Source organism: Lagopus leucura, unplaced genomic scaffold (assembly GCF_019238085.1).
Source record: "Lagopus leucura isolate 7727_CA_CO unplaced genomic scaffold, USGS_WTPT01 Super-Scaffold_650, whole genome shotgun sequence".
NCBI lineage: Eukaryota > Metazoa > Chordata > Aves > Galliformes > Phasianidae > Lagopus > Lagopus leucura.
In genome coordinates this window covers 1848569-1874645 of record NW_024962253.1, presented here as the reverse complement: position 1 = coordinate 1874645, position 26077 = coordinate 1848569, and the positions used below count along the sequence as shown (strand labels likewise).

At 39.2% G+C, this 26077-nt stretch overlaps 1 protein-coding gene across 3 annotated transcripts in view; it reads right to left on the bottom strand.

Annotated features, from left to right (window-relative positions):
- The window catches only part of KIAA1328 (KIAA1328 ortholog), a 182112-nt gene that overhangs the window by 37240 nt on the left and 118795 nt on the right, over positions 1–26077 (bottom strand). For all 3 annotated transcript variants that reach the window (XM_042862349.1, XM_042862348.1, XM_042862350.1), the window contains 3 exons: positions 24137–24822; positions 20989–21084; positions 2061–2245 (listed from right to left, as the gene is read on the bottom strand). In XM_042862349.1, the coding sequence (XP_042718283.1) occupies positions 2061–2245; positions 20989–21084; positions 24137–24822 (967 nt within the window). The remainder of the gene's footprint in view (positions 1–2060; positions 2246–20988; positions 21085–24136; positions 24823–26077) is intronic.

Here is a 26077-nt window from a genome sequence, read left to right as displayed (position 1 = left end):
AAATTTCATGCCTTGGGATGTTATCTTGCTGACTTTGTATCGTCACATAGCATGGCTTAGATGGGGCTTAGTGACTGCACTGCAGAAGAGGGACTACTTTCTACTGACAGAGTAGGCAACAACCAGAGAGACTTCCAGGCTTGCTGGCTCCAAACTCTGATGCCTTTTGATAAATGGCACGTTTTTATGAATTCACAACAAAAACAGTATTGACATCCCCTATTTTATTCTTGTAGATGTGACTTACCCACTTGCTAACAAAAGAATAAAGTCTAAAGTTGAAATCCTTGTTCAGAAACAGATGGTAATATGTAGTAGAAGCAAGGACAAGGAACAGCTAAGTCCAGGACTGCCTGGAATTAAGAAACTTAACATTGTGCCCTGGTGATCCCCGGAGATGAGAAAACACCATACAGGTATGTGTGTATGGTTGTTAAAGGAGTTCAAACATGTAACAGAGGGAAGCCAATTAAAAAGGTTCTAAATACAGAAGACTTCAACTTCAGTGATTAGTGCTAGGTAATTTGCCTTGTGATAAACAAGCTATTCAAATCAGTAATAGACCTGAGGTAGTTCCACAGCTTGAAATAATTTCTCTGAATTTTATCTGGTATCACAGTAAATGCCGATGTTTATAAGCTAAATTTTGCCATGCAGCTCAAGGCTACTAATCCCAACAAGTGCTTGCTTAAAGACACCCACCATCTTCAGGTATTATATTGACCAGTATACTCACTAAATCAGCGCAGATGCAGTTTGGTTGCTATGTGCAATGTGCAGTGTGTAACTTCTTCTAAGTACTAGAAAATGAAATGAATGAATGCAGGGAAACCCACGTTGGATATTTTTTTCTCCCCCAAATCTATGGAAAATAAATTACTTTTTTGGGACTATCTCTATCCAAGGAACAAAACCCATCATCCGACTGTGAAAAATCTCAATTTCATCACTACAGTATTGAGAAGGAGAGGGGAGAAGGAAGAGGAAAAGAAAAAAAATAATGATAGCTGAAAAAAACATAAAAGAAAACCATCAGTGAAAATTGCCCCTGAAACTTTGCAGAATTGTAACGGCTTTCTCTTGCTTAAATTGATTGGTGTAGCAATGTTATAAAATGACTATTAGGATTCATTGTGCACAACAGAAAGTGTGAAATGTCAGCAGACTATACAGCAAAAGTAATGGGTCCTGAACCCCTGTTAGTCAAAAATGATTTTGTTTCAAATTAGAAATTGATTTTTTTTGGACACAAGCCTTTTACAGGCTTCCAACTTTTGTAGCTGTGCCTTGGAAGAGATTAACCTCAGCCACTGTTTGGGTCCAGGCTGATGATACCCTTTTGAAAGTTTCTTCACAGGGACTGCTTTTTAATGTTGGTATGGTCTTAACCAATAACACAAGTTATTTGTTCCTTTGAGAACTGCACCACATTTCTTTTCATTTTGCCATTTTCTTTATTTTTATGCTGACATATACAGCAAACTGGCTGACAAGTTAAGGAAAGAAAAAAAAAGCTAGCTCATAATTGAACCAAGGATTATGTTCAAGGCTCAGCAGTGAAACATCCAAGCTGCTTTTGTGCCCAACACTCTCTTCCTGAGAAAGAAAGCTTTCTCTGCTCCTTAAGTGGAGGTACTAAGCTAAGAGCAGGATAGATTCTAGCAGTACAGACATCCCTGTGTGGCAAAATATCAGGTAGCAATGGTGGAGCCATTTCTTGGGGAGGAAAAGAATGTGAAGAAGATTACATTTCAAGAACAAACCCCACTGCACTTATTCTCTGCTTGCTGGGAAAGGAAAAAGAATTGTTGAAGTAGTTTTTTGAGATTAAAGGGCTATTCTTTTCTCTTTTATCAGGAACACCAACCAAGAAGATCACTTTTTATTTACAAGTTTTTGTATGCTTTTACTTTGAATGTAGCTAACTTCTGTTGGGTTGTTTTAAGCAACTTGCAATCTTCTCCCTCTAACTGTGCATTTTGCTGATCTTCTCTTGAACACATACCCAAAATTGCCATCAGTGTAATCATGGCCCTGCAATACAGCATACTTTCTCTAACCTTTCCTTGACTTGCTGCCTTCCCTCTTGGCCTGCATCAGAAGGGCTTGCCTATCTTCCACATTTGCACCAATACCAGCCATCTTCTTCCCCGAACTGCTCCCACCGCTGCTCCGTGACGTTCTGGAGGCTTTGCTCACTGGTGGTGTCCTGGGATCATAATCTTCACGTTTTGACACCGGTACACTAGGAAGAAAGAAAGGTGACTCAGCTACATGACATTGACCTCTTTAACACTGCACAAACTCTTTAACACCTCCTCCTCCAGAAGCATAACCACCATGGTGCTGGTTGAGCTCCTGCTCAATCCATTTGCAATTTCTGAAGGCAGGATGCCTAAGGATTGAAGGGTTAAGTTACCAGCTACTTCATTTTCCATGGGAGTCATTGGTTATCAGCAGCTGGCAGCAGTCAGACAATTCCATTTGGAGTTTTGCTTTATTTGGAATATTCCCAAAAGCATCAGGTCTTGGATTTTCTGAGTGTTTAGAACAGGACAAGTGGGATGAAGATACAGAGAGGATTTTGCTCAGCATGGTTGAGGAAGGTTGAAAGAAAAAAGTAATAAAAAATGCTCACTTTGCTAGGAAAAAGGGGAAATAAAGAAGAATCAGATAGATAGGATAAAAACTAGAATCATGGTTTGCAAAAAGGAAGCAGATGACACATTGATCAAAGGAAAAAGAAAAGGATGAGAAACAAAAAGTGATGAGCTAAAAGCACAGAGGTAATTCTGTGGACAGCAAATGTATGAATGAGCTGTAGAGGGAGAACCTGCTGTAGCAAATGCAACAGCTTAGGTAGAAAGTAAGAAAAGAGAAAGCCAGAAAACACAACAGACAGCATGTTCCAGGAAGGTCTCATGCAAAAGATTTTAAGCATTCCACAAAGACAGCCAGGATGCAAATCTGATGACATAGAGTAAGCATGATTTCAGTCCCTGCAGACACACAATCACAAAACATTTGGGGAACACAGGTCATTGAGACCATCTTTCTCTAACTAAAGGCATCAGACTGCTTTCAAATTCTGCTCTGAGGAAAAAGACTACTGCTTTAAACAAAGATTCCCAACATTTATAAATCATTACACCCATGACCCTTATGCAGTTAAAGAAAGCAATTAAAAATATTTTTAAAACCTTTGGATTATCCACAGGAAGGAATACAGTTCATCCCAAGATTATACCACTCTGTTTGCAAGCATGGGACTGACATACAGCTTTCCAAAGTTAGCAGAAGATTATACAAATCTTTTTCCTGTTTAAGTACCAATTTTGCACGGATAACTCAAAGACTTCTACTAAGTTTGCATTATTTGGGATACAGTTTTATAGAGGATGATTCACAAGAATCTTTTACATAAGAGTTTATATTACTGAAGTTAGTGTATATCCAAGGGGAAAAAAAAAAAAAAAAAAAAGAAAAAGAAAAAGAAAAAGAAAGCAGATATCCAGTGTTCCCATCAGGAAATGATAGCTAAATTAGAAGTTTCAAATCAGCGTGCTGCAAAAGTCTCTGATTAATAGGGTCCACTGCACCTGTTTGACAATTAGTATTTTCCCCCTATTAATAATGTAGAACATTATATAATGGCTCCTGACCCATAATAACTGGCTGAAGAGTTGCATAAAACTTCTCCAAATAACCTCCATTTACTGTAGGGTTTCAAGCTGCATGGTGACTTAATAACATTGCAAAGTGTTTTTAAAATTAATGGTAGGCTAATTTAGTACCTATTTGAATCCTATGAAACTATTAATCTACAAATTCCTGCAACCATTAGTACAGTCAGAGGTGGGTTTGGACCCTAATAACCATTTAAGGGGCTTTAAGATGTAATCATTGACCAGATTTCTCTGATCATACAGGACTTAGTTCTTCATTGGTCTGATTCTTAATGATTAATAACTTAAAAATATGAGTGGTGGTCTTGATGAAGAGTGACCCTTCATGTGTAGAGAAGGAAGCAAATATTCTGCCAGTTCACTACCATACATCTTACATGGTGTGGTCATCTGAAAAATACCAGCTTTTTGGTTTAAATAATGTTACGTCAGATGGAACTCAGATATAAACACATGCCAAGAGGAAGCTGCAGATGCTGATTTATAAGAAAATAACAAAAGCAAACATATCTGCATTTGTAGCTCACTACACAATGAATTAGAGCTTGGTTCTTCATAACTTAATTAAAGAAGGCTGACAATAAAGTTTTGTTCAAGTGAGGATGTAGGGTCAAAACTTGAAACAACAAACAAATCCAAGACATTTCATTCCAAGGATGAAAAGTGATAACATAGAGAGACACGCAGAAAAAGTCAATAATTTTCATAAAAATGAAAAAAAAAAAAAGAAAAAAGAAAAGTAAGGAAGAGAGCTATTTCGAAGAAATAAGCAGTGAACTGAACAGGTGATTGGTTAGTAGGACTTCCATAGGGCACCATGAATTGACTACACAACTGCCTAAATGAAGACCTTCCTAACCTACCTAACCTGCGTACTAAGGCAGGAGTTGCAACGTAGCATCAACAGAAAAGAAGCGAGACTCAGCATTACTGCCTCCTGATGAATACTGAAGTGCATCACCAACAAAGAAGAACACCTTGGGCATTTTTCCGTTCTGTCTGTGCCTCATATCGCGATATCCCTGCTGAGTGTGAATGGCAAATTTTAAATGTCATTCAGGACCTATTGAATACTGCTAGTATTTGCATTCCTTAAAAAGTAGAAAAACATTAACCTTTTGTTTTATTGAATTAAAATGCCATGGAAATGCTGATGTAGTCTTCAGAGACTGAAATACTTTTACAAAGAAGAATAGCTGTCATTTATTAGACACAAAGAACAATTACTTGATAGGATGCTTTCTGACAAAAAGCAGATTGGTATTCTCATCATAGAAAAGGCATTGTAAAAAAACCCAGCGCAGACCTCTGAGACTTGAATAATTTAAAGCTGCATTTGGTGCAATTTGAATTTTTCTTTAGGGAGGCAAAGTTAAATACCTTTAATTTGTTCTAATTATTTCAAATTTGCAAGTTAATTATGGCTGATCATTAAATAACAAAAAGGACTATCGTCTCCATAGAGTTTTACCTCCTACCCTCTGCATTACTTAAGCTAGATTTTAGTATGCATGAATTAACTTTCTAAATAATCACACGGTTTGACTAAATGGCTCAGTAAAATGAGCTCTGATCCTCAGAATAAGCATTAATGGACATTAGAAAGGCTATTGGGACCCATGTTACTTACATTATAAGTATTTTTAATGGGGTCTTATTTACTAATCTTTATGTACTGTTCAAGTTAGGGCACCATATAGATACATTATTCTGCTTTAATAGAGGAAAGTCAGTTCTTCAAGATACTAAAACAAATGTCCATTTAGAGCCAACTAAATTAATTTTTAAATTAATGCAGGAAAACTCTGATAGAATTTAACTTGTTTTAGCTACTCATCTTAATGAATCAATCCAACATAATGGTAGCCTTGGTCTGCAAGTGGAATTTTACAGATCTGTTGAATTACTAAGCAACTGAAGCAGCTAAGACTTTTGCCACAGAGTAGCATTCACCATCAGTACATGTACAGCCAAGAGAATGTTTCTTCCCTACTCTTTAGCTTGTGATCATCTGACAAGTTCCCATCCATCGAATTTGGATTCTCACCTTTCACTGAACTCTGATCTTTCTACGCATTTTTCAGTGCAGATCAGTGGTATCCCGAGAACACAACTATGTTGTAACTAGTCAGAAAACCAAAATGCAAGACAATTCATGCCTCCGGTATATATGTTCAACAGATGGCTGCCTTAATGGTACTCTGCTGCTCCCTGTTGAGACAAGGGCTTGACAGTTTAACCATTATCAAACTAACAGATTGCTGTGATAAGACAGCTCCAAAAGTAAACATGTTGGGATATTATTTTCCTGTTCTGCAATTCCTGTTTTAAAAATAAAATAATTAACAGTTCATGTGTGCAATCTGCTGTAATTATATCAGGCCAAGAGTGCATAACACTTAATGATGCAAAACTGGTGACAAGTAGACAAATCCAAGCAATACATTTTTGTAGCTGGAACTTGCATTGCCATTTCAGATGCAGTTGGATAAGTAGTCTGAAAATTATTTTTTCTTCCCTATCCAATCCCTTCAGCTGAGAGAGTTTCCAGCCAAATCAGCTTCCTAAGTCAGCTCAGCATAAAGCAACAGTGTCAAAAGTGCTGGGACAAAGGAGGTGACAGTTCGTTTTGGGTCTAGATTTAGATCAGTTTAAATCAAGTTATTGGAGCACAGCTTTGAAAGCCACCAGTTCCAAAGCGGGACTTTTGGGCAAGCTGGTCGTCTTCATGGCCATTAAAAAATATTTTCTGGGAGAAAAGTAGGTCTGTAGAGTTTAGATGAGTGGCCCTTAGAAGAAACACCAGTGGTCTTCTGTCCAATCACAACTTACTCACTCTTGTCAAATGTGCTGTGTAACTCTACTCCACGTAGGCTCCTACTTCCAGAACATCCAAGTGCCTCATATTTCTGAAGTGTTTTGCTGTTGTTGTTGCCTTGATAGTGTCAGGTAGGGTGGGATGGGATTACCCTCATTCACAAAGCAAAGAAGGCAAGAAACAGATGTGGTAAGGAAGATAGGACTCTGGATGGTAATTGGGTCTGCAGAGGAAGAAGAGAACTGGAGACAACTTTCAAACGTTAAGAAAGTTAGACACCTGAAATTAGTGTCTTAATTCGTGAAATTAAGCAGATATATACTCTGTGTATCTTCCTAAAGCTAGTCGTGAGGAAAATCCTGACAAGCGGCAGCACTTAAGGTCCTCGTTAGAGCATTTCCATCTGCAACATGAAATCCTCTTCTGTAGGAACATCCTGCTCCTTTTTTGGAGCAGAAACACGTCAAGATGTAAAGGCAGCAGTGGGAGAAAGGTGGGAAATGGGCTGCTCACTAGTGATTTGTGTGGGGAGAGTAGAGGTGGAAGAGAGCTTATAGTGTTGCAGGTGAGGAGAAGCACAGCAGAACTTCAGGCCAGTGTCTCATCACTGAATACCATCAGCCTTGCATTCCTTGTGACAAAAGCAATCTGTTTATGTCAGGAGACCAACAGCCTTCAAAACATAAAAATCTAAAGCCTATTTCATATTGAAACCGAGTGCTTGAAAAAAAAATCAAAGCTTAACATTTTCTCCTCCTTTCCTTTAAAAAGTAGGAAAATATCCTCTTCTAATAGAGACCTTGAAGACCATATTCAAGCCTAGAGTGAGATTTCATGGCCCAATTATGAAACCTGGCATTTTGAGGCTTATGTTAGATGTATCAGCATGTTAATGACGCTGCTGGGATCCACTGCATGTTAATAAGAAACAGCTGCTTTCCTTTCTAGAGAGCATGTTCATTTGTACTTTGGAGATCTTCAAGACAGAGACAAACTCCTTTCTTAAGAATTTCTCAAGGTAAAAAGCAGAAGTCAGAGACAAACAGGGGAACACCTCAGCAGATAGGACAATTCTGTAACTGAAATATAAATATTATCAAACCTCTCTGCAACTGAAGACTTTTTTGTCACGGAAAAAATGCAGTGATTGCCTACAATCTACATGCTATTATGCACACAATATTGCTGCGGAGTGATCCAAACCTTACAGTGCTCTTCAGGTTCAGCGTCCCTGAATCCAGTAACATATTTGGAAGTTTGCAACAGGTGCTGCTGTTTCTTTCTGTTGAACATAGGTTCTGTCTTGAACCTATGGCATTTGGTTTACATTTCTGCTCATCTTGGAGAAATCATATGGACAAGAATATTAAAAACTTTCTCATATACAAGCTCTACCAGGGTAATGTAATCCACAGCACAGCTTCTCCAGACCATTCTTTCAGAAACCAGTTTCTTCCCTACTCCTTCAGTGATTGGTACTCAGACATTTAATTCCGCTAGCAAAAATTGAGGCTGCATATGCTTTTAATTATCAGTGACCTATTAGATCATTCCAGCCATAGGTGAAAGCCTGGCCTCATTGAATCAATCAGAATACTGCACTTATCTTCAGTGAAGTTAGGATTTTGCTTAATATTCACAGTTAAGGTCTGTTTGTAGGAAGTACTAAGCTAAATTCCTCCTAAAATTATATTCATGCCTTTCCTTTGAAGATGTGTCCTCATTCTGCTTGAAGTTAGCTTATGCTCCAACTTCCCACCAGCACCCTTCCTACACTACTTCTACAGTTTCGCTAATAAACATTGAAATGAGCTCAGATTACTTTCTCTCTTAATCTCTGAACCCACAAAAAATTTGAACATAAAGGTTTTCAGGCAATTATAGGGGAATGCCCACAAAAAGCAGACTAGCAAAGCTTAACAGGACAAAATGCTGTGACTGTGTGCTTGGCCTTCCTTACAGAGCAGAGTAGAGCAGCTGTCGTTCCAGCAAGCAGCGCTGTCAGACTTCACAAAAGAAAGTCATGTAAATGTCAAGTCATAGGTATAAAAACAATCCTTCAAAACAACGTCTGTATATATCTGAAAAGCCTGCCTAGCTGTCACCAGTGAAAGTACCATAAGGAACGATGCAAAAGCCTGTTTAGGACAAATAAAGTTTCTGAATTGAGTCCAAACTTCTCCAGTAGATCAAACTGCATAACTCTCTCCTTTAGCAGGAGGATCACAAGCTCCTCAGAGTGCCTTAACCAGAATGGCTATCCTTTGGCTGAGAGCTAACCCATTCACAAGGTAGCTATCAAAAAGCAAAATTCAACCCATCCTCTGAACAAACTCCCCCAAAATTAGAGTGCAGTTTTGTTGTGACAAAGGCACAGATGAACACTGCTTTGTCCCTTCTGAACTTCGCTCACCTGCAAGAGTTTTTACAGCCAATGGGCTGCACTGCATAACAGACTGGAATCATACGTTCATAGAACTGAATCGGAAGGAACCCTTAAAGGCCATCTTGTCCAACTCTCCTGTAATGTACAGAGACAACTACAGCTAGATCAGGTTGCTCGGGGCTGCTGCAGGACTCGGGCTGAGTGTGTCAGCAACCACCTGCTCACTCCAAGAGTCCTTGTGTTTCCTTCACTGATTTTACATATCTCCCCCACATAAGTTCCTGACAAGCTAGTAGGTGGTAACAGGACCTTATAGTAAATAAGCAGCAACTGCCCCTTTTTTGCCCATGCATCGCATCACGTCACACAGTGACCATTTGCTGAAGACAAGTGACAATATAAAAAATGAAGGAAACTCTAGGAGCTGGAAAGCAGGCACTCAGAAGCTTTCCAAAGTGTTCTACTGACAAGACATTTTGAAGAGGTGCCTAATTAGACCAACAAATATTTAAGATTGCACTCTTGTGTACAGGCATTACAAAGAGCTATGCATACACACAAAATCTGTCCTCTTATTCTAATCATTTCTACCTGTGTTGCATGATGATTAAATCAAGCATTTTAAGCACAGATTGCTACTGGTATTTAGAATTACATAGATTTTTTACTGATGCAGTTTTACAAGTCTTGGGACCAGCAAATCAGTTGTCTGAAGGCTCTAATGCTGTTCTTACTCCAAAAAGCCACCAGAGGCTCAGTGTTGGGGCACAACCTCAGCCTGGCTACAAGGCACAGCCCTAACTGTACTTTCACAGTGGGTCTCCTAACCAAACATAAAAGACTTTTTCTGATATCTAACCTAAATCTACTTGCTTTACGCTTGAAGCCATGTCCCCTTGTTCTGTTACCACAGACCCTGCTAAAGACTGTCCCCTTCTGATTTGGGTGGTTGAAGTCCCCCAGCAGGATGAGTGCTTGCAACTGCAGTGCCTCCTGTAGCTGGAAGCAGAAGGCCTCATCAACAGGCTCCACTTGAGAGTGGCCTGTACAAGGCACTGATCACAATGCTCCCTTTGCTGCCTCAGTCCCAAACTGCCACCCACAGGCTTTTGACTTGCTCTTAACTATTCTTTAGGGACAGCTCTTCACATTTTATTCCTTTCCTGATGTAGATAGCAACAGCCCTTCCCCTCATTCCTCGCCTGTCCCTTCTGAACAGCTTGTGGCCATCGATAGCCACATTCTGGTCATGGGAATTATCCCACCAGGTTTCAGTGACAGCAACTTACGCCACGGTTTTCTAGTAGGGTAGTAGCTTTCAGCTCCTGTGTTTATGTCCCAAACTGGATGCATTGGTGTAGAGGTATTTCAGCTGGGCAGCTGGTTTTGTCAATTCCTTAAAGGTTAATTCCTTAATTCCTTTTAAGTGTTTTCCTTGATTTTCCCCACTGACTTCTATAGCCTCAGCAGCCACTGTCCCAGTAGCCACTGTCTCATCATCATAGGATTTCATACATGCTGCAGTGTTGGCAGTACCTCTCAAGGCAAAGGGTCCTTTAAGGCCCCTGCTAGCACCTTGTTCCTCTAATCTAGTTAAGCCATCATGCACCTTATCATGGGAAGGCTCACTATCTCCCCTATCCCCCATAAGACCTAGCTTAAAGCCCTCACAATGAGACCCACTCGTACTTTCTGACACGGTGCCCCGAATGTTCTCATACAAGGATCTTTTAAAACGGTGTCACATGCTATCCCATTTCTGTTGGAAACACCCCTCCTGATCCATCTTTGCACTTCACTGGCCTTTTTTTCGTGATTAAATCACATCTGTGGGACACAGTCATTCTATGATTAAGTAGTATATTAATGATTTACTACTACACTGGTACTCATCTATATTATATTGCTTACTAAAATGAAAACACTGAGATTGTTTATTGATTTGCTTAAAAAAAAAAAAAAAAAAAAAAAAAAAAAAACCTTATAGCTCAAAGAGAAGTAAATAGAGAAATTATACTTTGGAGTTTCCTCAGACGAGTGGGTTACCATATCCAACGATGTAGATTGGACCAAGCAGCTCTTGGTAAAGATTTAAAAAAATCACTTCTGGCTACTTACACTGCTTTGAATCTACAGAAGTTACTTATTTCTCAGATTGCACTTGATAGTGATAGAAAAGTCAGCTACCTATTGCAAGCATAATACAGACCAAGATGCTCAGCTGATGGCATACAGCTCTAAAAACCATGACCTGAGCCCCACGAAAACAAACAAGCACATTGAAAATTTCCTTTCAACACAAGGATTTTATGTGAATGTGACAGCACCACCAAACACTGACTCAACCACGGTGTTTATTGAGCAGATTTAACACTTTTTATGTGTTTGCATATTCAGGAAATAAACAGACATAACTAAATTTAAACAAGACAGAAATCACTGCTTCTCCAAGAGGTGAATACCTCTTTTAAAATAATACAGTAAAATGCACAGTCTGATGTCTAACATCCAGGGGAAGAGACATTAGCAAGACGTCGTGGGCTCTGCACTTTTTTAGGTCAGATACCGACTTCTCCTGTCATGATACAGCTTCCACTGGCAAATAAAACCTACCTTATATTTTACCAATCAAAAGAAACAAATTTAACTTAGATTTTGTAAGTCTGCCTCTGTAAAAGTTTGTTAGAATCTCTTTGGAAATGTCTGTCCAGAGTTGCTGCCATCAGTATAATTCTGACACTGTGAGGTGTTTTCAGAGGCTTACATCTACTTGTGTTGCCTGGCCATCTCAGCCCTACTGCATCTAAAGCCTGTGCATAAATTTAGCCTTTCTCTCAGAGACATTACTTTCTCAGAAAGGAAGCAAGACATAGATGCAGATTAAAGGAGCGCAAAGTTAAAAAGAAAACAAGGATTAATGAGGCATTGATCTAATACAAGGGCATGTAGTTACATAAAGAGACAAAGCCTGACATTATTGACAGACAACTAAAAATACTTGAACATTGTTTTGTTTCAAACTTGCGTGTTCCAGAAGCAATACATAAGCTTTTCTACCCTCAAAGGTGATAATGTATCACTTCAGTTAAATTATAATACTTCCCTCCGTAGGTCAGTGCCGAGATATTTTGAGTATGACTCAAATTTTACGTGGATTTGCTGGAAAGAGATTATTTAGTATGAAACTCATAGTAAACTCTGAAAAGAGAGTGTGAAGTTGCAAGACAGGAAAGATCACAGAATGGCCAGGGTTGGAAGGGACCTCAAGGATTATTAATCTCCAACCCCCCTGCCACAGGCAGTGCCACCAACTTCCCTATTTAATACTCGACCAGGCTGCCCAGGGCCCCATCCAAACTGGCCCTGAATATCTCCAGGGATGGAGCATCCATAACCTCTCTGGGCAGCTGTTCCAGCACCTCACCACTCTCATAGTAAAGAGCTGCCCCCTGACATCCAACCTCAATCTTCCCTCCCTCAACTTAAAACCATTTCCCCTTGTCCTGCTATCATTTACCCTCTCAAAGAGCTGACTCCACTTCGCTTCTCTATGGGCACTGAAAGGCTGCAATGAGGTCACCCCAACAAGCCCAGCTCCCTCAGCCTGCCTTCGTAGGGGAGATGCTCCAGACCCTTGATCATCTTTGTGGCTCTCCTCTGGACCCTCTCCAACAGCTCCCTTTCTTTCTTGTCCTGGGGGCTCCACACTTGGATGCAATATTCCAGATGGGGCCTCACAAGAGCAGAGTAGAGGGGGACAATCACCTTCCTGTCCCTGCTGGCCAGATGGAGGCAGGAGCCACACAATGCAACTCAATGGGTCCAAAAGCCAGAATAAATCAGGCAGTGTGGAAGGACTGCATGGTCAAAAGAAGAACTGTGCAAGAAAATGCTGAAATTCTCTTAACTGAAAGAGTAAAGATGAGGAGATGGGAGAAAAAATAAAAAAGAAGTGGCAGTGTGACTTTCTGCAAAGCCCTGTGGACTGATACTGTGGACAACTGGCCTTTGAGGGAGGGTTTCAGAGAAGCAACAGTGACAAGATCTGAATACGCAACAGAGATGCTGATTTGGGTAATTTATTTTGAAGGGAGGATGTGAATACTGAGCAGCCAAAGAAGATTTTACAGTAGTCAAGGTGCAGGATGAAGGGCTATATGGCGTTCTAAATGCTGACACACTACTGGTATGCTTTTGCTGCAAAGAAGAAAGAAGCTGCAATCGTTGTCAGCAGCTTCGATGCGTATAGGAAGGAGAATGACCCTGAGGTTACAAGTCTGAGTGACAGAGAGGATGCGCTGTTATCAAAATCAGAAGTGAAGAGAGATTCTGAAGAAAAAAGTAAGGAGTTCTGTTTCGGCCAGATTAGGAATGATCTGAAGGCAAAACAACCAGGATTATGTGTCAGGGAGGCAGTCAGATATGCAAGACTAGACAGAACAGAGCAGAGGGTTTAAGAGTTATTGGCAGAGAGATGATAGCCAAATCCGTGTAACTGGATGTTGTCATCCGGGGATATGGGTACAGAAATCTCCAGGCAAATCAAGGAGTGACTAAATCCCTTCCCTGCCACCTCACAGAAGTTCATACCTAGATCCAAAAGAAATTATCTAAAATGGTGCTGCAAAAACATGCACTAAAAAAACTGCCTCTCCATAAAATCTAAAGATCATACTGTTTCTAAAATTAGGGCAACTGCTAAATGAAAGTTAACCCGAAAAATAACTTTAGCTAAACTTCAGGTCACATGTATTTAATATAATGAGATGAAGAATATGAAAAGGCCATTCATAATGGAATTCATCGAGTTAGGAATGCCATGCTTAGCTGCCTTATAACATATAATTAATGATCCTATAAAAATCCAGCAGTACGAACTCTCCCGGCTGCCCACAGAACTGTTCTTTATGCTGGGTAGGGCAAAGCAAGCATCTGCTTCCACAAATACTGCCCTTTGAGAAGCTGAAAAGCTTTTTTCCCCTGCTCCATCAGGGACCACATTGCCATTTCCATGACACGCTGAGCTTTGAACCGTTACCCAATTCAGACTCTAGCATTTGGCAACCCAGTACACATCTGTCATGATAGACTGGTTGTTGGTGAAATGTTAAAGAAAAAGTCATTAACTCTTTTCCATTGCTCCTAATACCCCACCCTCCTCTAGATCATTTATAATCCCCACTAAACCCATCCTCTGTTTATAGTCTTTTAACACAACAGAGGAATATGTGCTGTCTGGAGATCTGCCTTGTTTTATACCACTCCCAACCATTTGCTACAACAAAAGATGTTCTCTCTCCATCAAAAGGCCGGATCCCTCCTGAAGCCTTGATGCTCAGACTCAAGGTTAAAGGATTAAGGCCTGAAGCATTGAGTACCAGAGGAAAGGAAGCCAAATATCAAAAGAAACACAAAAATCAATCCACTTCACCGCAGGAGCAGCGTGAAGAACAAATCAGCCGAGCTGAATCTAAAGTTTTCTCTGCGTGGCTCTCAAAAATTAGCACTATTACAAACGTAATGGGTACTTCTGCAAAGCCTCAGCACCTACGCAATGCTGCAGAGTTCAGCTCAACCACCAGCATGGTCCAGAAAGTTTTATGTCAGAGTAATTCAGCTGCAAAAACACCAAGTCCACTTCAGAGAGGACAAGAGCTTGAGAGGAGCGCGAGCATGCATGCCGTTATTCTTATATGTAGTCTGTATATCTGCAAGTGACAGAAACTAATATTTACTAGAGTTTGCCTTTTGCTTCAATTCTCTGTGTGCTGAAGCACAGCCAAGGTCACCAGAGGAGTGGAGGAGCAGGCTTAGCTTAGTGCAGCTGCAATCACAACCAGAACAGCACGGTACAGAGGATTTCTTGCTTAACTTTGTCATACCAATAGCTTTTGTCCTTAGTCCTGCCCCATCAGTTCTGATATAAGCCTTTAAATGAAGAGAAAGTTGTTCGGATGGGTTTAAAATCTCCTAATTTAAAACTACACTCCAGAACATTTTGCTCTGCAAGATTTTTCCTAACTTTTCCAACTCACAAATTTCTGGGACATACGAATATATAGATTAACATATGAATATATAGAATAAACATAATTTTCTCTTCATCCAAGACTATACTTAAAAATAAAGAGCAACTAAATGGTATGTCTGAAAAGGCAATCCACTCCACTCTATAAAAATAGGTTTCAGATTTTCAAAATTCAATTCAGGCAGTAAACTAACACTGCGTACATTTTCCTGTAAAGGAGGCATCTGCAAATGACTTGCAAAAATGCCTCTCACTGTCTGCAAGTGTTGGCAAGGAACAAACTCCTTCAGGAGATACATGAATTTTAAATATTTTAACCTAACGAAAAGAAAAATATCCTGGCATTTTCAGTTCTGATACGTGATATTACAGAACCATGCCCATCCAAAAGACTGGCAGAAAATGCAAGATTTGTGAACATATCAGCGTAGTCAAGTCTTAGTAAGCTTGTTTTCACTGACTGCCATCCTATCCTAGGACATGTTTGTAACACCAGAGTTCCCATGCTTTTTGAAGACCTCAACTACCAGTTAGCTCCACGTGCCTAAGAAAACTACAAGGGCTGCTACAAAAGTAATGCCATTATGTTGGCCCATGATGTCAGAGGCAGGTGTTAGTGGTAAGGCAGATTGCTATGACTGCGGCATGCAGGCTCTTGTTCATTGCAGGTGAAATTGCAGAGCTAATGGTGGTGACTATGTTGAAAAAAAAAACAGTGCTTTGTAGCTGAGAACTTTATCAAATAGTGTTATTTTGCACTTTGTTGTAGTTTCCACAGAACTAAGTAGGAGGCATTCATTTTGGACCTATCTACTTAAAATAGTAGATCCCACTTACATATTATGCCTCAGGCTTGTGCTGATGGTTATTATGGACTGTAATGGTAAGGATGTAATATGTGTGCAGTATATATAATCATGAGAACAGATTCAGCATCATTCAGGTAAATATGAGACAGCTTCAACCTACTGTCACAGTTCAGAGTAAAGCTGAACACTAGAGTAGTGAAGCAACCAGGTCAGAGGAAATGAGCTCATCACTCCCCAGTTCAATAAAGACCACTAAATGCCTTAGAAGTATATACAAATATAGTCATGCACACAGATATATATATAAAAGCTCCCTTCATTTATCAATAAGCTATTAATCATTGCATCAGAACAAAAGCCTTCACCCTGAACAATAAAACTACTATCTTCGGAACCCATATAAAGCACTGAAGAAGCAAAAATGTATATCCAGCTCTGAATACATACTTCTGTTATGGCACAATTGACTCCAGCAGGCATCAGTTGGAGAGATGCTCATCCTATATATAACCAGGCAATTCCACCAGAGAAGGGGGAATTCATATCCACAATAATTCAGCATTTACACTACTGGCAGATTGGTATGCACCTTCTCTACTGGCCAAGCAAGTGTTTAGTCTGTGAATAACCCACTTAAAACTGATACAAACTTCAATATAAAAGAATCTGAAACAAGAAAGTAACTAAGGTATTAAAAAGAGTGCTAACAAGTTAGGAAGCGGTTTCCAGACACGGAGACTTGACTGGCCAATTGCAAGCACAGCTGATTTCAGTCCAATTTAATGCACCATTCTGTTGAAGCAGTAAAGAGATTAAAAAAAAAAAAAAAAATCCAACAAATTGTGTTCAACACATTCATAAATGTTGGCTGAATACTACTTTGTTGCACCCCAAGAGACCAAAGATGATCAGAGATGAGCTGAAGGAAGCTCTTGGCCAACAACCCCAGGAGGTGGTGGAGTCACCGACCCTGGGGATGTTCAAGGAAAGGCTGGATGTTGTGTTGAGGGACATGGTTTAGTGGGAGCTATTGGGAGTAGGTGAACGGTTGGACTGGATGATCTTTTAGGTCTTTTCCAACCTTGGAGATTCTGTGATTCTGTGATTCTATGAACCATTTCAGGCACCGAGGACAGTTTCTCCTCCAGAGTTCCCAGGAGGTGATGCACACTGTCATGAAGAACTGGCAAGAAACTCCAAATATGAAACAAATTTTACACTCGTTTTGCCACTGTAAGCACCAGTTCCCTTCAGCAACTGGAGCAGTGGGGACAGCACAAATCAGGTCAGAGGTGGCAAAGCAAAGCCCGTGGCTCAGTTTAATTTTTATTTTATTCTTAAACGTGCTGGGGGAGGAGTAGTGCAAAAAAAACCAGCATGTGCCTGGAACAGCAGGGGGAGCTGCAAGTCTGCGTTCCCCTGTATTTATCTTTAATTGCATTGACTGTTTGGACAAAAACACAGAAGTATGCTTCTACACCACCACCACAGAAGGATGCTTGTAAAGATGCCTGTATGTCTAACAAGCTGAAAAAAAAAAAAAAAAAAAAAAAAAAAAAAAAAAAAAAAAAGCACTAAACAAGGAGCAAAAAGATAATTGTCACCTTCACTCTCAAGATAATAAAAATAGTTAAAAACAGTTACACCATAAACATAAAAATCTTCTAGCAGACCCTTGACAGCGTTCCTTCCCAGAACTATCACCATAACAATGAGCATTCAAATAGAGGGGAAGCACTACTGAATTCCATGTTTGATATTTTCAACTAACTAAAAATATAAGCTGGAGAAAATCCACACAGGTGATAAAGAACGAAGCACGCAAACATAAAAGACTTCAATGAAATTAAAGGTGGCAAATTACACCTGCAAACCTTTAATACTCGGGGAAAGAAATCCTCTAACCAGGTAATATACATTGAAAGAGTGCCTGCAGATAACCATAAACTCCTCCGATAGCTACTGCACCCAACAATTCCTATTTAAAACGCTTTGCACAGGTCAGCGTTGAGGTGCAGAGGCAGCATTGTGTGAAATCCGAGGAACGTTAGAGAGAAGGCAGTCAGAGCTGCACCAGCAGAGCCATAAGGAAGCCTAAGAATTGGATAAGCAGGGAGCATTGTTAATGGAGATTTAGGCACACAGCACAAGTCTGGTGAGGGGTACTTGCAAAGCAGCAAACCGTATCTTCTCGAGTTTGTGCTGTTGAATAGGCCTTATTTGCACAGTGCTCTGATCCAAAGTTGAGAATAAATAAAAGAGAGAAGAGCAGCTTGTTTTAAAATTCCTCTCCCAGATGCAGGCATCAGGAGCACACACAAAAGCAGGTGCTGGGGGTATTGATCATACTGAATACGTGTGGAGTGGGTACTTGAGCATGTACCAAGCATCTGCGCCTGGGAGACGGAAAGTGCTTTATAAAAAGCTGTTTTACGCTAAACAAATGCATCAGGTTATGTTTTTACTTCGAATTTTTTAAAGCATCTTGCACACCGGGGCAAAAAGAAATTACAGAGAATCAGACAACTCGCCATTAATTGTAAACGTTTCTATCTCCACAGCTGAAAATTAGCTGTGGACTCACTTAGGAGAGCTCCACTGAAAACCATTCTCAACACAGCCTGCTCTGATTGCTGCGCCTCTCTGCATCTGAAGACTCTTCAGGTCCCAGGCACAGGCCCAGCTGTAGGGAAGGCAAAGGGACAGACACAATTCTTCCCAACAGCAGAGAAAAAACGCAGCACTGCAAATTCATACTGGGACAGTCCAAAAGGAGGGAGAAGGACAACACTTGCTTTGGCAGTTAATGAAGAAAACACAGTGGGACAACTGGCAGAGAAAATGGGAATTTGGCTATAGTTTCTAGTACTCCTTGAGGTGGAAGTTTTCCTTTTCACAGATGCACCGTAACCAAAATCTGCAACAGATATCAAACTCAGCACTGTACTTGCTCCTGAAATCTTTTGTGCTTTTTTCAAGCAAGGAAAAAATTAATCCCTACAGGAGATGACAAGATGCCTTTTAAAGTACATATCTCATTTCTGACTACAATTACCTTTCAATAGCCTGGCACAGCTGCATGCTCCTATTTGCTTTTTGTTTTTCATTAAGGGCTCCTCTAGTATTTGTCCCCATCCTATAGCATTTATGCCTGGCAGTGATGCACATTCCCTTGCTTACAACCCTTCCCACAGATAGCAGAGAATAAATTGCAATTAAATTTTCGTAATTGTAGATAATTACCTCAAAATGAGCTGTTAATTATAAAAAAAAACTATGTTTTTCAGTTCTTGATTATATTATTTCTTTTACATCTAAACTCCAATATCTCACTTCAGCAACTTTAGTATTTTAAGGAACTTTCTCCACTTCCTTTCAAGTATCAGGAGATTTTTAAACTAAGTTTTGCTTATTTTAAGGCTGAAATCAAGTTTCATGCTGTGAGGTTTGCTAGAGGAGCTTTGTGTATGAGCTGGAAGTCAGAGAGGGTTTCTATTCCATTATAGTTCTGATAGTATCTGCTATAAAAACAAACCATTTGGCATATCAATTAAAAAAAGGAAAAGTAAGAAGAGACTGTTGAGAAACAAAGAGTACATTCTTACCATCTCTGCCTCTTCTCTTAGCCCTAGTTACACGCTTGCACACTCACTCTCTACGCTGAAGAAAACAGCACTTACATATTCAAATGCATAAAAAAGACGAATGAACTTGTCTTTGTCAGCCTCTTTCAGCCTAACATTAGATTAAATTATTTAGAGAGTGTTCATCTGGTAACCTTTGCAAACCCAAGGATGGTATATAGGAAGAAAAACTTCCAAGTGTTACACTGCCAAACTTTGGAACCAGCTGGCATGCCAACCAAAGACTGCACGAACACATTAACCTTGAAAAATTACAGTAAATTAAACCAGGGGACTGAAGAGAGGGAGCTTTCTGAAATCTGAAACTCTCATTCTGTAAACATTACAGGTTTTTCTCATTTTATGTGCTAGGCTATGTAGATTTTTGCATTTGTTGGTAATCTGTTGCCAAGAAGCCTTGCAGATGTTTTAGGTTACATCTTTCCTTCAGTGGTTTAATGCTACTGCATATTAATATAATGACTATACCTCTTTTCTTAAGAGTGATCACACTTCAGTCTGTATGGAAACAAAACAAAAAGCGTCAAAATACAATGAGGGATATGTCAGTAACTCTATCAACAAAACATCTGCTTTAGCAATGAAGCATTCCAAAGAAATTAGCAACTTCTGTTCTTCTAGGGAAAGAAGCGTTACCTATTGTCTGACTTCCCTTTTCAGTGAAGAGGGATGTCAATAAAAAAACATTATCAACTAAGGTTAAAAAATACAAAAATGAAGTACTGAATCCTTAGACTGTAAATAAATTAACATTTCTTCTCTTACAGTCATACCAGAAGTAGAGAGAAGAGCTTATTATTTTAAAGAGTTCTTTTGTCATTAAAGAGGGGGCCTCTCAAAGGCCAGTTGCTCCCCTCGTGCACTGAAAAGGAAGCTTGGGTCAAAAGAACAGATATAGTTCAAATACAGAACACAATGCTGTTTATTTTTGAGAGCAAGAGAAAAACACTTGTCAAGTCCACAGTTCTAATTTGTTGTTTTTCTAATAGGCCTGACCCTTCTCCCAATGGAAGCAGGAAATACAGCTGGACAGAACACGAAAAAAATTCAATCATACGTTCATTAATGTTTTAAATAGTCTGCAGAATGGAGATAAAGGGCTAAATATTAGCTTTACTTAAAGTTATTTTAGCTGTAGTTAGCACTGATTATGCAGAGGTGCAACACACTGTTGTTTTAAAAACAAGCAACTATCACCAACGGTAACATATCGTTTCTATCTCAGAGGTAAGGGTTGATGTACTTTCTACAACAGGTCCAAATCAAAGCTAAACAGATGTTCAAATATGAATTGAAAAATAAGAAGTAAAACCTAGAGCAGAGAAAGAAATCTCAGATCTTATGAAAACTTCTATTTGTTGTGGGCCAGGTTATTGTCCTTAAGGTGGGATGTACACAATCTGAGACTGCTAGAGAGATCAACCCCAAAACTCTGGGTAATAATTATTCAACATTTACCCCATAAAATTCAATGGCCAAGGAATTTTTATTTTTTCCTGGGGAAAAAAAGTTCTTAATCTGAAACAAACACACAAACAGATACACTTGGCAGCCAATATTACAATGTCAAGATGCACTGACACTGTGAAGTACTTAGAAGTCAAGAAAAAAAATTACCGTAGCCCCATGCTGTTGCCGTTCATCATCAGAGCAAGTTCTCCAGGTGTTTCATCAATGAGCACATCTTCTGAACCTGACACACGGCCTCTAAACCTGAAAAAGCAGAAGTAGCTGTTTATGCAGCTCATCCTATCACCAGAACAGAAATTTGCCATAAATAGGGTCAGTTTTGTGTCTACAAGCAAAGCACTTAATCATGTTTAATGGAGAAGCTTTCAAAACTATTTTCATGCTTTCAAATGTACCTTTTGTTTTGTAAGGCTGACTGATGTACAGTACCTCTCCTTCTGTAGATTTCCACTGGGAAAAAGGTTAGAAAAATTTCATTTACTGCTTTCAAACTATCTGCCTCCTTGAGAAAATGGTCACAGTGTCCCATAACAACATTCCTTGTTGGCTAAGAATACTGCTTCATTAACACCCAAGCTCAGAGGCATGTAAGTTTCTCAAAATGTAGAATGTTTGAGGTGGTTGTGTCTTCTGAAACTATGCGTACAGAGATAATCCTCAATTTTTAATACATTAGCCCACCCTTCTCTTTCTTTCCAGTGAAGACTGAAAAAAGTCAGTAATAGAGGCATTTTTTCCACTTACATAAAATTGTTGTTTCCAGGATTTAGCCAGATTTTTTCACATAACCAAGAAAGAATATTTTGCCACTCATGAAAAGTTTTATATATTCTGGGGTGATTGACTTCGATAGAATCATAGAATCACAGAACCACCAAATTTGGAAAGGACTGCCAAGATCATCCAGCTCATCTACCACCAATATTTCTCCACTAAATCACGTCCCTTCATACAACATAAAAACAGTCTTGGACATCCCCAGGGACAGTGACTCCACCACATCCCTGGGCAGCCCATTCCAGAGCCTGACCACTTTTTCAGAGTAAATTTTTCCCAGTATCCAGCTTGAATCTCCCCTCATACAACATCAGAGTAGAAGTTACTGATCTGCCACTTTCCCTGTCAACCCACCATTTTTGATAGCTGAGCAACTACTTCACATCCAGAGAAAATGTGGGAAATTAAGATGCAGTTATGATGCACTGTTGTCAAAAAAAAAAAGATCGATTCATACTTTTCATAAGAGAATAAGATTTAATAGCCAATTATTACAAATGGTCAGACCTTTCATCTGTCAATGAATGACAATACTTTCAGCAGCTCAAAATGGACCTTAACCAGCATTCCATCCATGCAGAAGGACAGAAAAAATAAACACAACTTGGAAATGGATTTTCATTGTATTTTTGATGTAAGGAGATGCACTAGGTTAGAGTCTGCTGCCAAAGAAGCAAGGGTATTCAAGCTTAGCTAAATAAATTTCTACTGTTTGTGTAGTACATAAAATTATCCTGTTATAAAGTGCAAAAGAATTATACAGCCAGAACTGAAATAGAACTGTAATGCTTATGAGATTTGTCTGTAAATATCAAACATTTCATTCTAAAGAGACTGAGTATTTTTTAAAAGCAAGCACACTGAGTCTAGTTGCACTTCATATGGTCAAAATGGCAATTGTGCATTCATCTTCACCTCTGAACAGATTACAAAAACAGATTTAGTGCTCAGACTGATCATATGACTTTTTTCACAGCATTTTTTCCTTCTATATTTTCCTTAAGTAACTACAACTCTGTAAACCACCTTTTTTTTTCAGAAGAAAAAAAAAAAAAAGAAGCTAAAATAGGCACAATGGTATTAACAAGCACAACATTATAGAGATATTTAAGGTCTAGTTATTTTCCTGAGCAGATGATGCCTCAAATAAATCTGAAAATTATCTATTAGGAACAAAACTCCAAAAGACTTAGTCTGTATATCCTTCATATTCTACTTGTTTTTCTTTAGAGGTCTGCATGCATAGAATTAAGGTATTTGATGATTAAGAATCCATCTGTTCCTGCTTCTTTTTTGCCTTAAGTTATAATTCTTTGTAGCCTCAGCCATTTTCAACTCACACAATTATGATTGACTTTGATAAAACAGACATTTTAAGGCCTCTTAACATACTCTTTTCAGTGTAAGACAGGGCCCAAGAAGTCAAACAAACGATCATCTGAGTTATGGTACTCTCTTTTAGGGTTTGGAAAGTAACCAGAGGGCTGTTACTGAGAAAAGAAAGTGATATGTTCTTCTGTGGTGGTTATAATGCGTGCAGGCAGGAAGTGGGTCAAGTATTACAGACACTTGTGGGATGCTGTCAGTATTTACCACACTAAAGTAATATTGAGATAAGCCTTCTTGTGAAACCTTCCTACAGTCTTTTCTTAAAGACTGACAGATTTCTCCCATTGCTTTAGCCTCCTAATGCTGAAATGCTAGCTCACAGTTGAGATACACCAGCTAATCTAACTTTTCGGTCTGTGGCTTTAACCCAATCCCCTTCTTAGTTTAATGATACCAATAAATAAGTTTATCTGTATTGCCAAAGTCCCCATTTAAATTGTCAGGAAGGTGTTCTCTCACCTTCTCTAACAATCACAAGGGCTTTTGAAGCCACATTCCATATTTCTCTGGTTATTGCTTCTTCCTTCTTTTTTAAGCAGGTCTTGTGCCTCTGTTGCCTCCGTCTTGGCATCCTTGCTTACAGAAATATCACTGAAAGGAAAATGTCCCTGTATCACAGGACTCCCTTCCTTTGCCACGTGTATATATTAAATAAATAAAATGGTCTTCATATTTTCTGTAAAAGATATTTCTTCCAGTCACCACCTAAGAAAGTGCAGTATTTCAAAACTGACCTCTCCAAGTAAAGGAGAGAAATGCCTTGCCTATGTCATCTACACACACTGCTCCCTTGCCAAATGTCTATGTTCCTTCAACTGCCTGCACTAAGATCAAGCTCACAATTTCTTCTACTACTCTTCTTTTCCTACCCAGTGTCTTAGAACTGCTTTTCTTTCTACCACATACTGTTTTCCTCTGCTGCTTTCCACAGCTGTCATGCTGTTTCCCAACAGTATATGCTAATATACTCAAAAGTCTCCTCTCCTCTAAATCACCGTTACAGAGAAATTGTGCCACAAGAACTGCCTTATCTTATTTTATAAATTCCCTTTTTCCTTTATAACTATTGCTCACATGTTCATTAGAAACTCTAGAATTTATTTTTTTTAAATATGAATCTTGAAATCACCTGTTATAATCCATTCGGGACTGGTGTAGTTGTTGTTGTTTTAGGAGCAGTTTTGCTTCTTGTTTAGCCAACAGATTTTGGAGACGCTCCTTTTCAATTTCCAGCTCCATCTTCTGCAGAAGCAGCTGCTGCCTTCTTTCTTCAGACAACCGTTTAGCTTGTTCTGCTTCTTTAGACCCTGAACCCCCGCTGTCATTCAGCCCAGAAACTCGAGAGAGCCTGGAATAATCACAGGTTTTGTGAGCAGGTCCAGAGACTCTTCTGGGTACCTGGCTGACATGGTGCCTCTTCTGAACGCCACCTGAGCTCCCTACATGCTTGCAGGCACAGCCACAGGTCATTTGTGGAGGGCAAGTGCTTGAAAATTCATTTGCTTTTTGGTCCATCTCCTGAGCTGGTTTTACATGGTGAGGGCTCCTCTGCTTGACTGAGGAAATCATATTGTTGCACTTTCTGTGCAAGCCATTTTCCAAGGGATTTTCTTTTGGACGATCTTGATGGTTGTAAATGATTTCAGTTCCATAATTATGATTATTCCTGCAAGGCTGAGACAATGCTACACGGCTTGGACTTCCAGGCTTTGATGCTTTACTGCTCTTATACGAAATCCGAGGTCCTGCAACAGCGAAGTACGAACCATCTAGTTCAGAGGGTGGTTGTTGACAGGAGGACTTCTTACCAGACATCTGAAATAAGAGAAACAATTTCGTCTGAATTAGTAAAATGCATCTTTACTAATTAATGTCACGATTTAAACATGCTCACTCATAAATAGACTCACTGCATCCTGCTGATGGACGTACAGCCCACCTTGACAAAATGTTTATCAAAAGACAGACATGGTTCTGCTATCAAATATACATTTCATTCAATCTACACAAGTGTAATAAACGTAAAACTACTGCCTGCAGGATGCTCAGCATAAAATGAGTCGCTTCAGAGTATCAAGTAGTTGTGAGCACCTAGGGTTACATAAAATCAACTTGAAGAGTGGCAAAAAACATTAAATGTTAATGTTTGAAAATGTTTAATTTTGAATACCGAGCCAAAAAATCCATTCAGCCACTATAAATACTCTTTGATTGGCCATTACACAGCAGGAGATTTGATGTAAAACATTTCACCTTGCACTGAATGGGATATTACTTATCGCTGGAAATTTGATGAGAGTTTTTGAAATATCTTTACAGAAACACAGATAAAAACTAACTACTTTCTGTAAAAAATGTCTGTACATCAAAAGCTGTCATTTAAATACAAAACATGTTTAAATTCAGCTATAAATGTAAGTGATTTTTCAATTAAGCTGGGCAAGTGATTATATTCTGATAAAACTCCGAAGAAAGAAAGCAACTGTAATTCACATTTGTCAACTCAGTGCAAGCAAATTCTGGTGGTTTTGTTATACTCATGGATATTATACAACACACAGCAAAATCCCACTCATATCTCAGAGTATCTTTACACTATGGTTCATCCAGGCAGTTCAGCATTTGAGCTGTTATGCACATCAGAGTGATAGTGAAGCAGGCACTCACAAGCATTCTGTGATTCCATGATTTCTTTTGCATTAATTTCAATAATACACTGAATTTAAATTCTTCCAGCCTTTGGGATTTTTCACAAAGTTGTTTCTTTTTTTCTTTTTTTTTTTTTTTAACAGACACCAGGTTTGTTAAAGATAATGAAACCACTTCAGTGAAAGTACTTCAGCGGTGAAATTCATAATCCACAGATAGTGAGCAAAGTGTTATTTGCATTCTAGCAGTGCTTATAACAGATAGGTATGGTCGACATACACTCAAAGTCAGTCAGCAAGCTCCATGACAGCAGAACTTAGGGATGCAAGTAAGTGTCCAGTGATGATTAGAAGAGAGATACAATCCAAATCTGTGCAGTGTTTATATCCATAATTTAAATTCCTTTCTATAAATAAGCAAA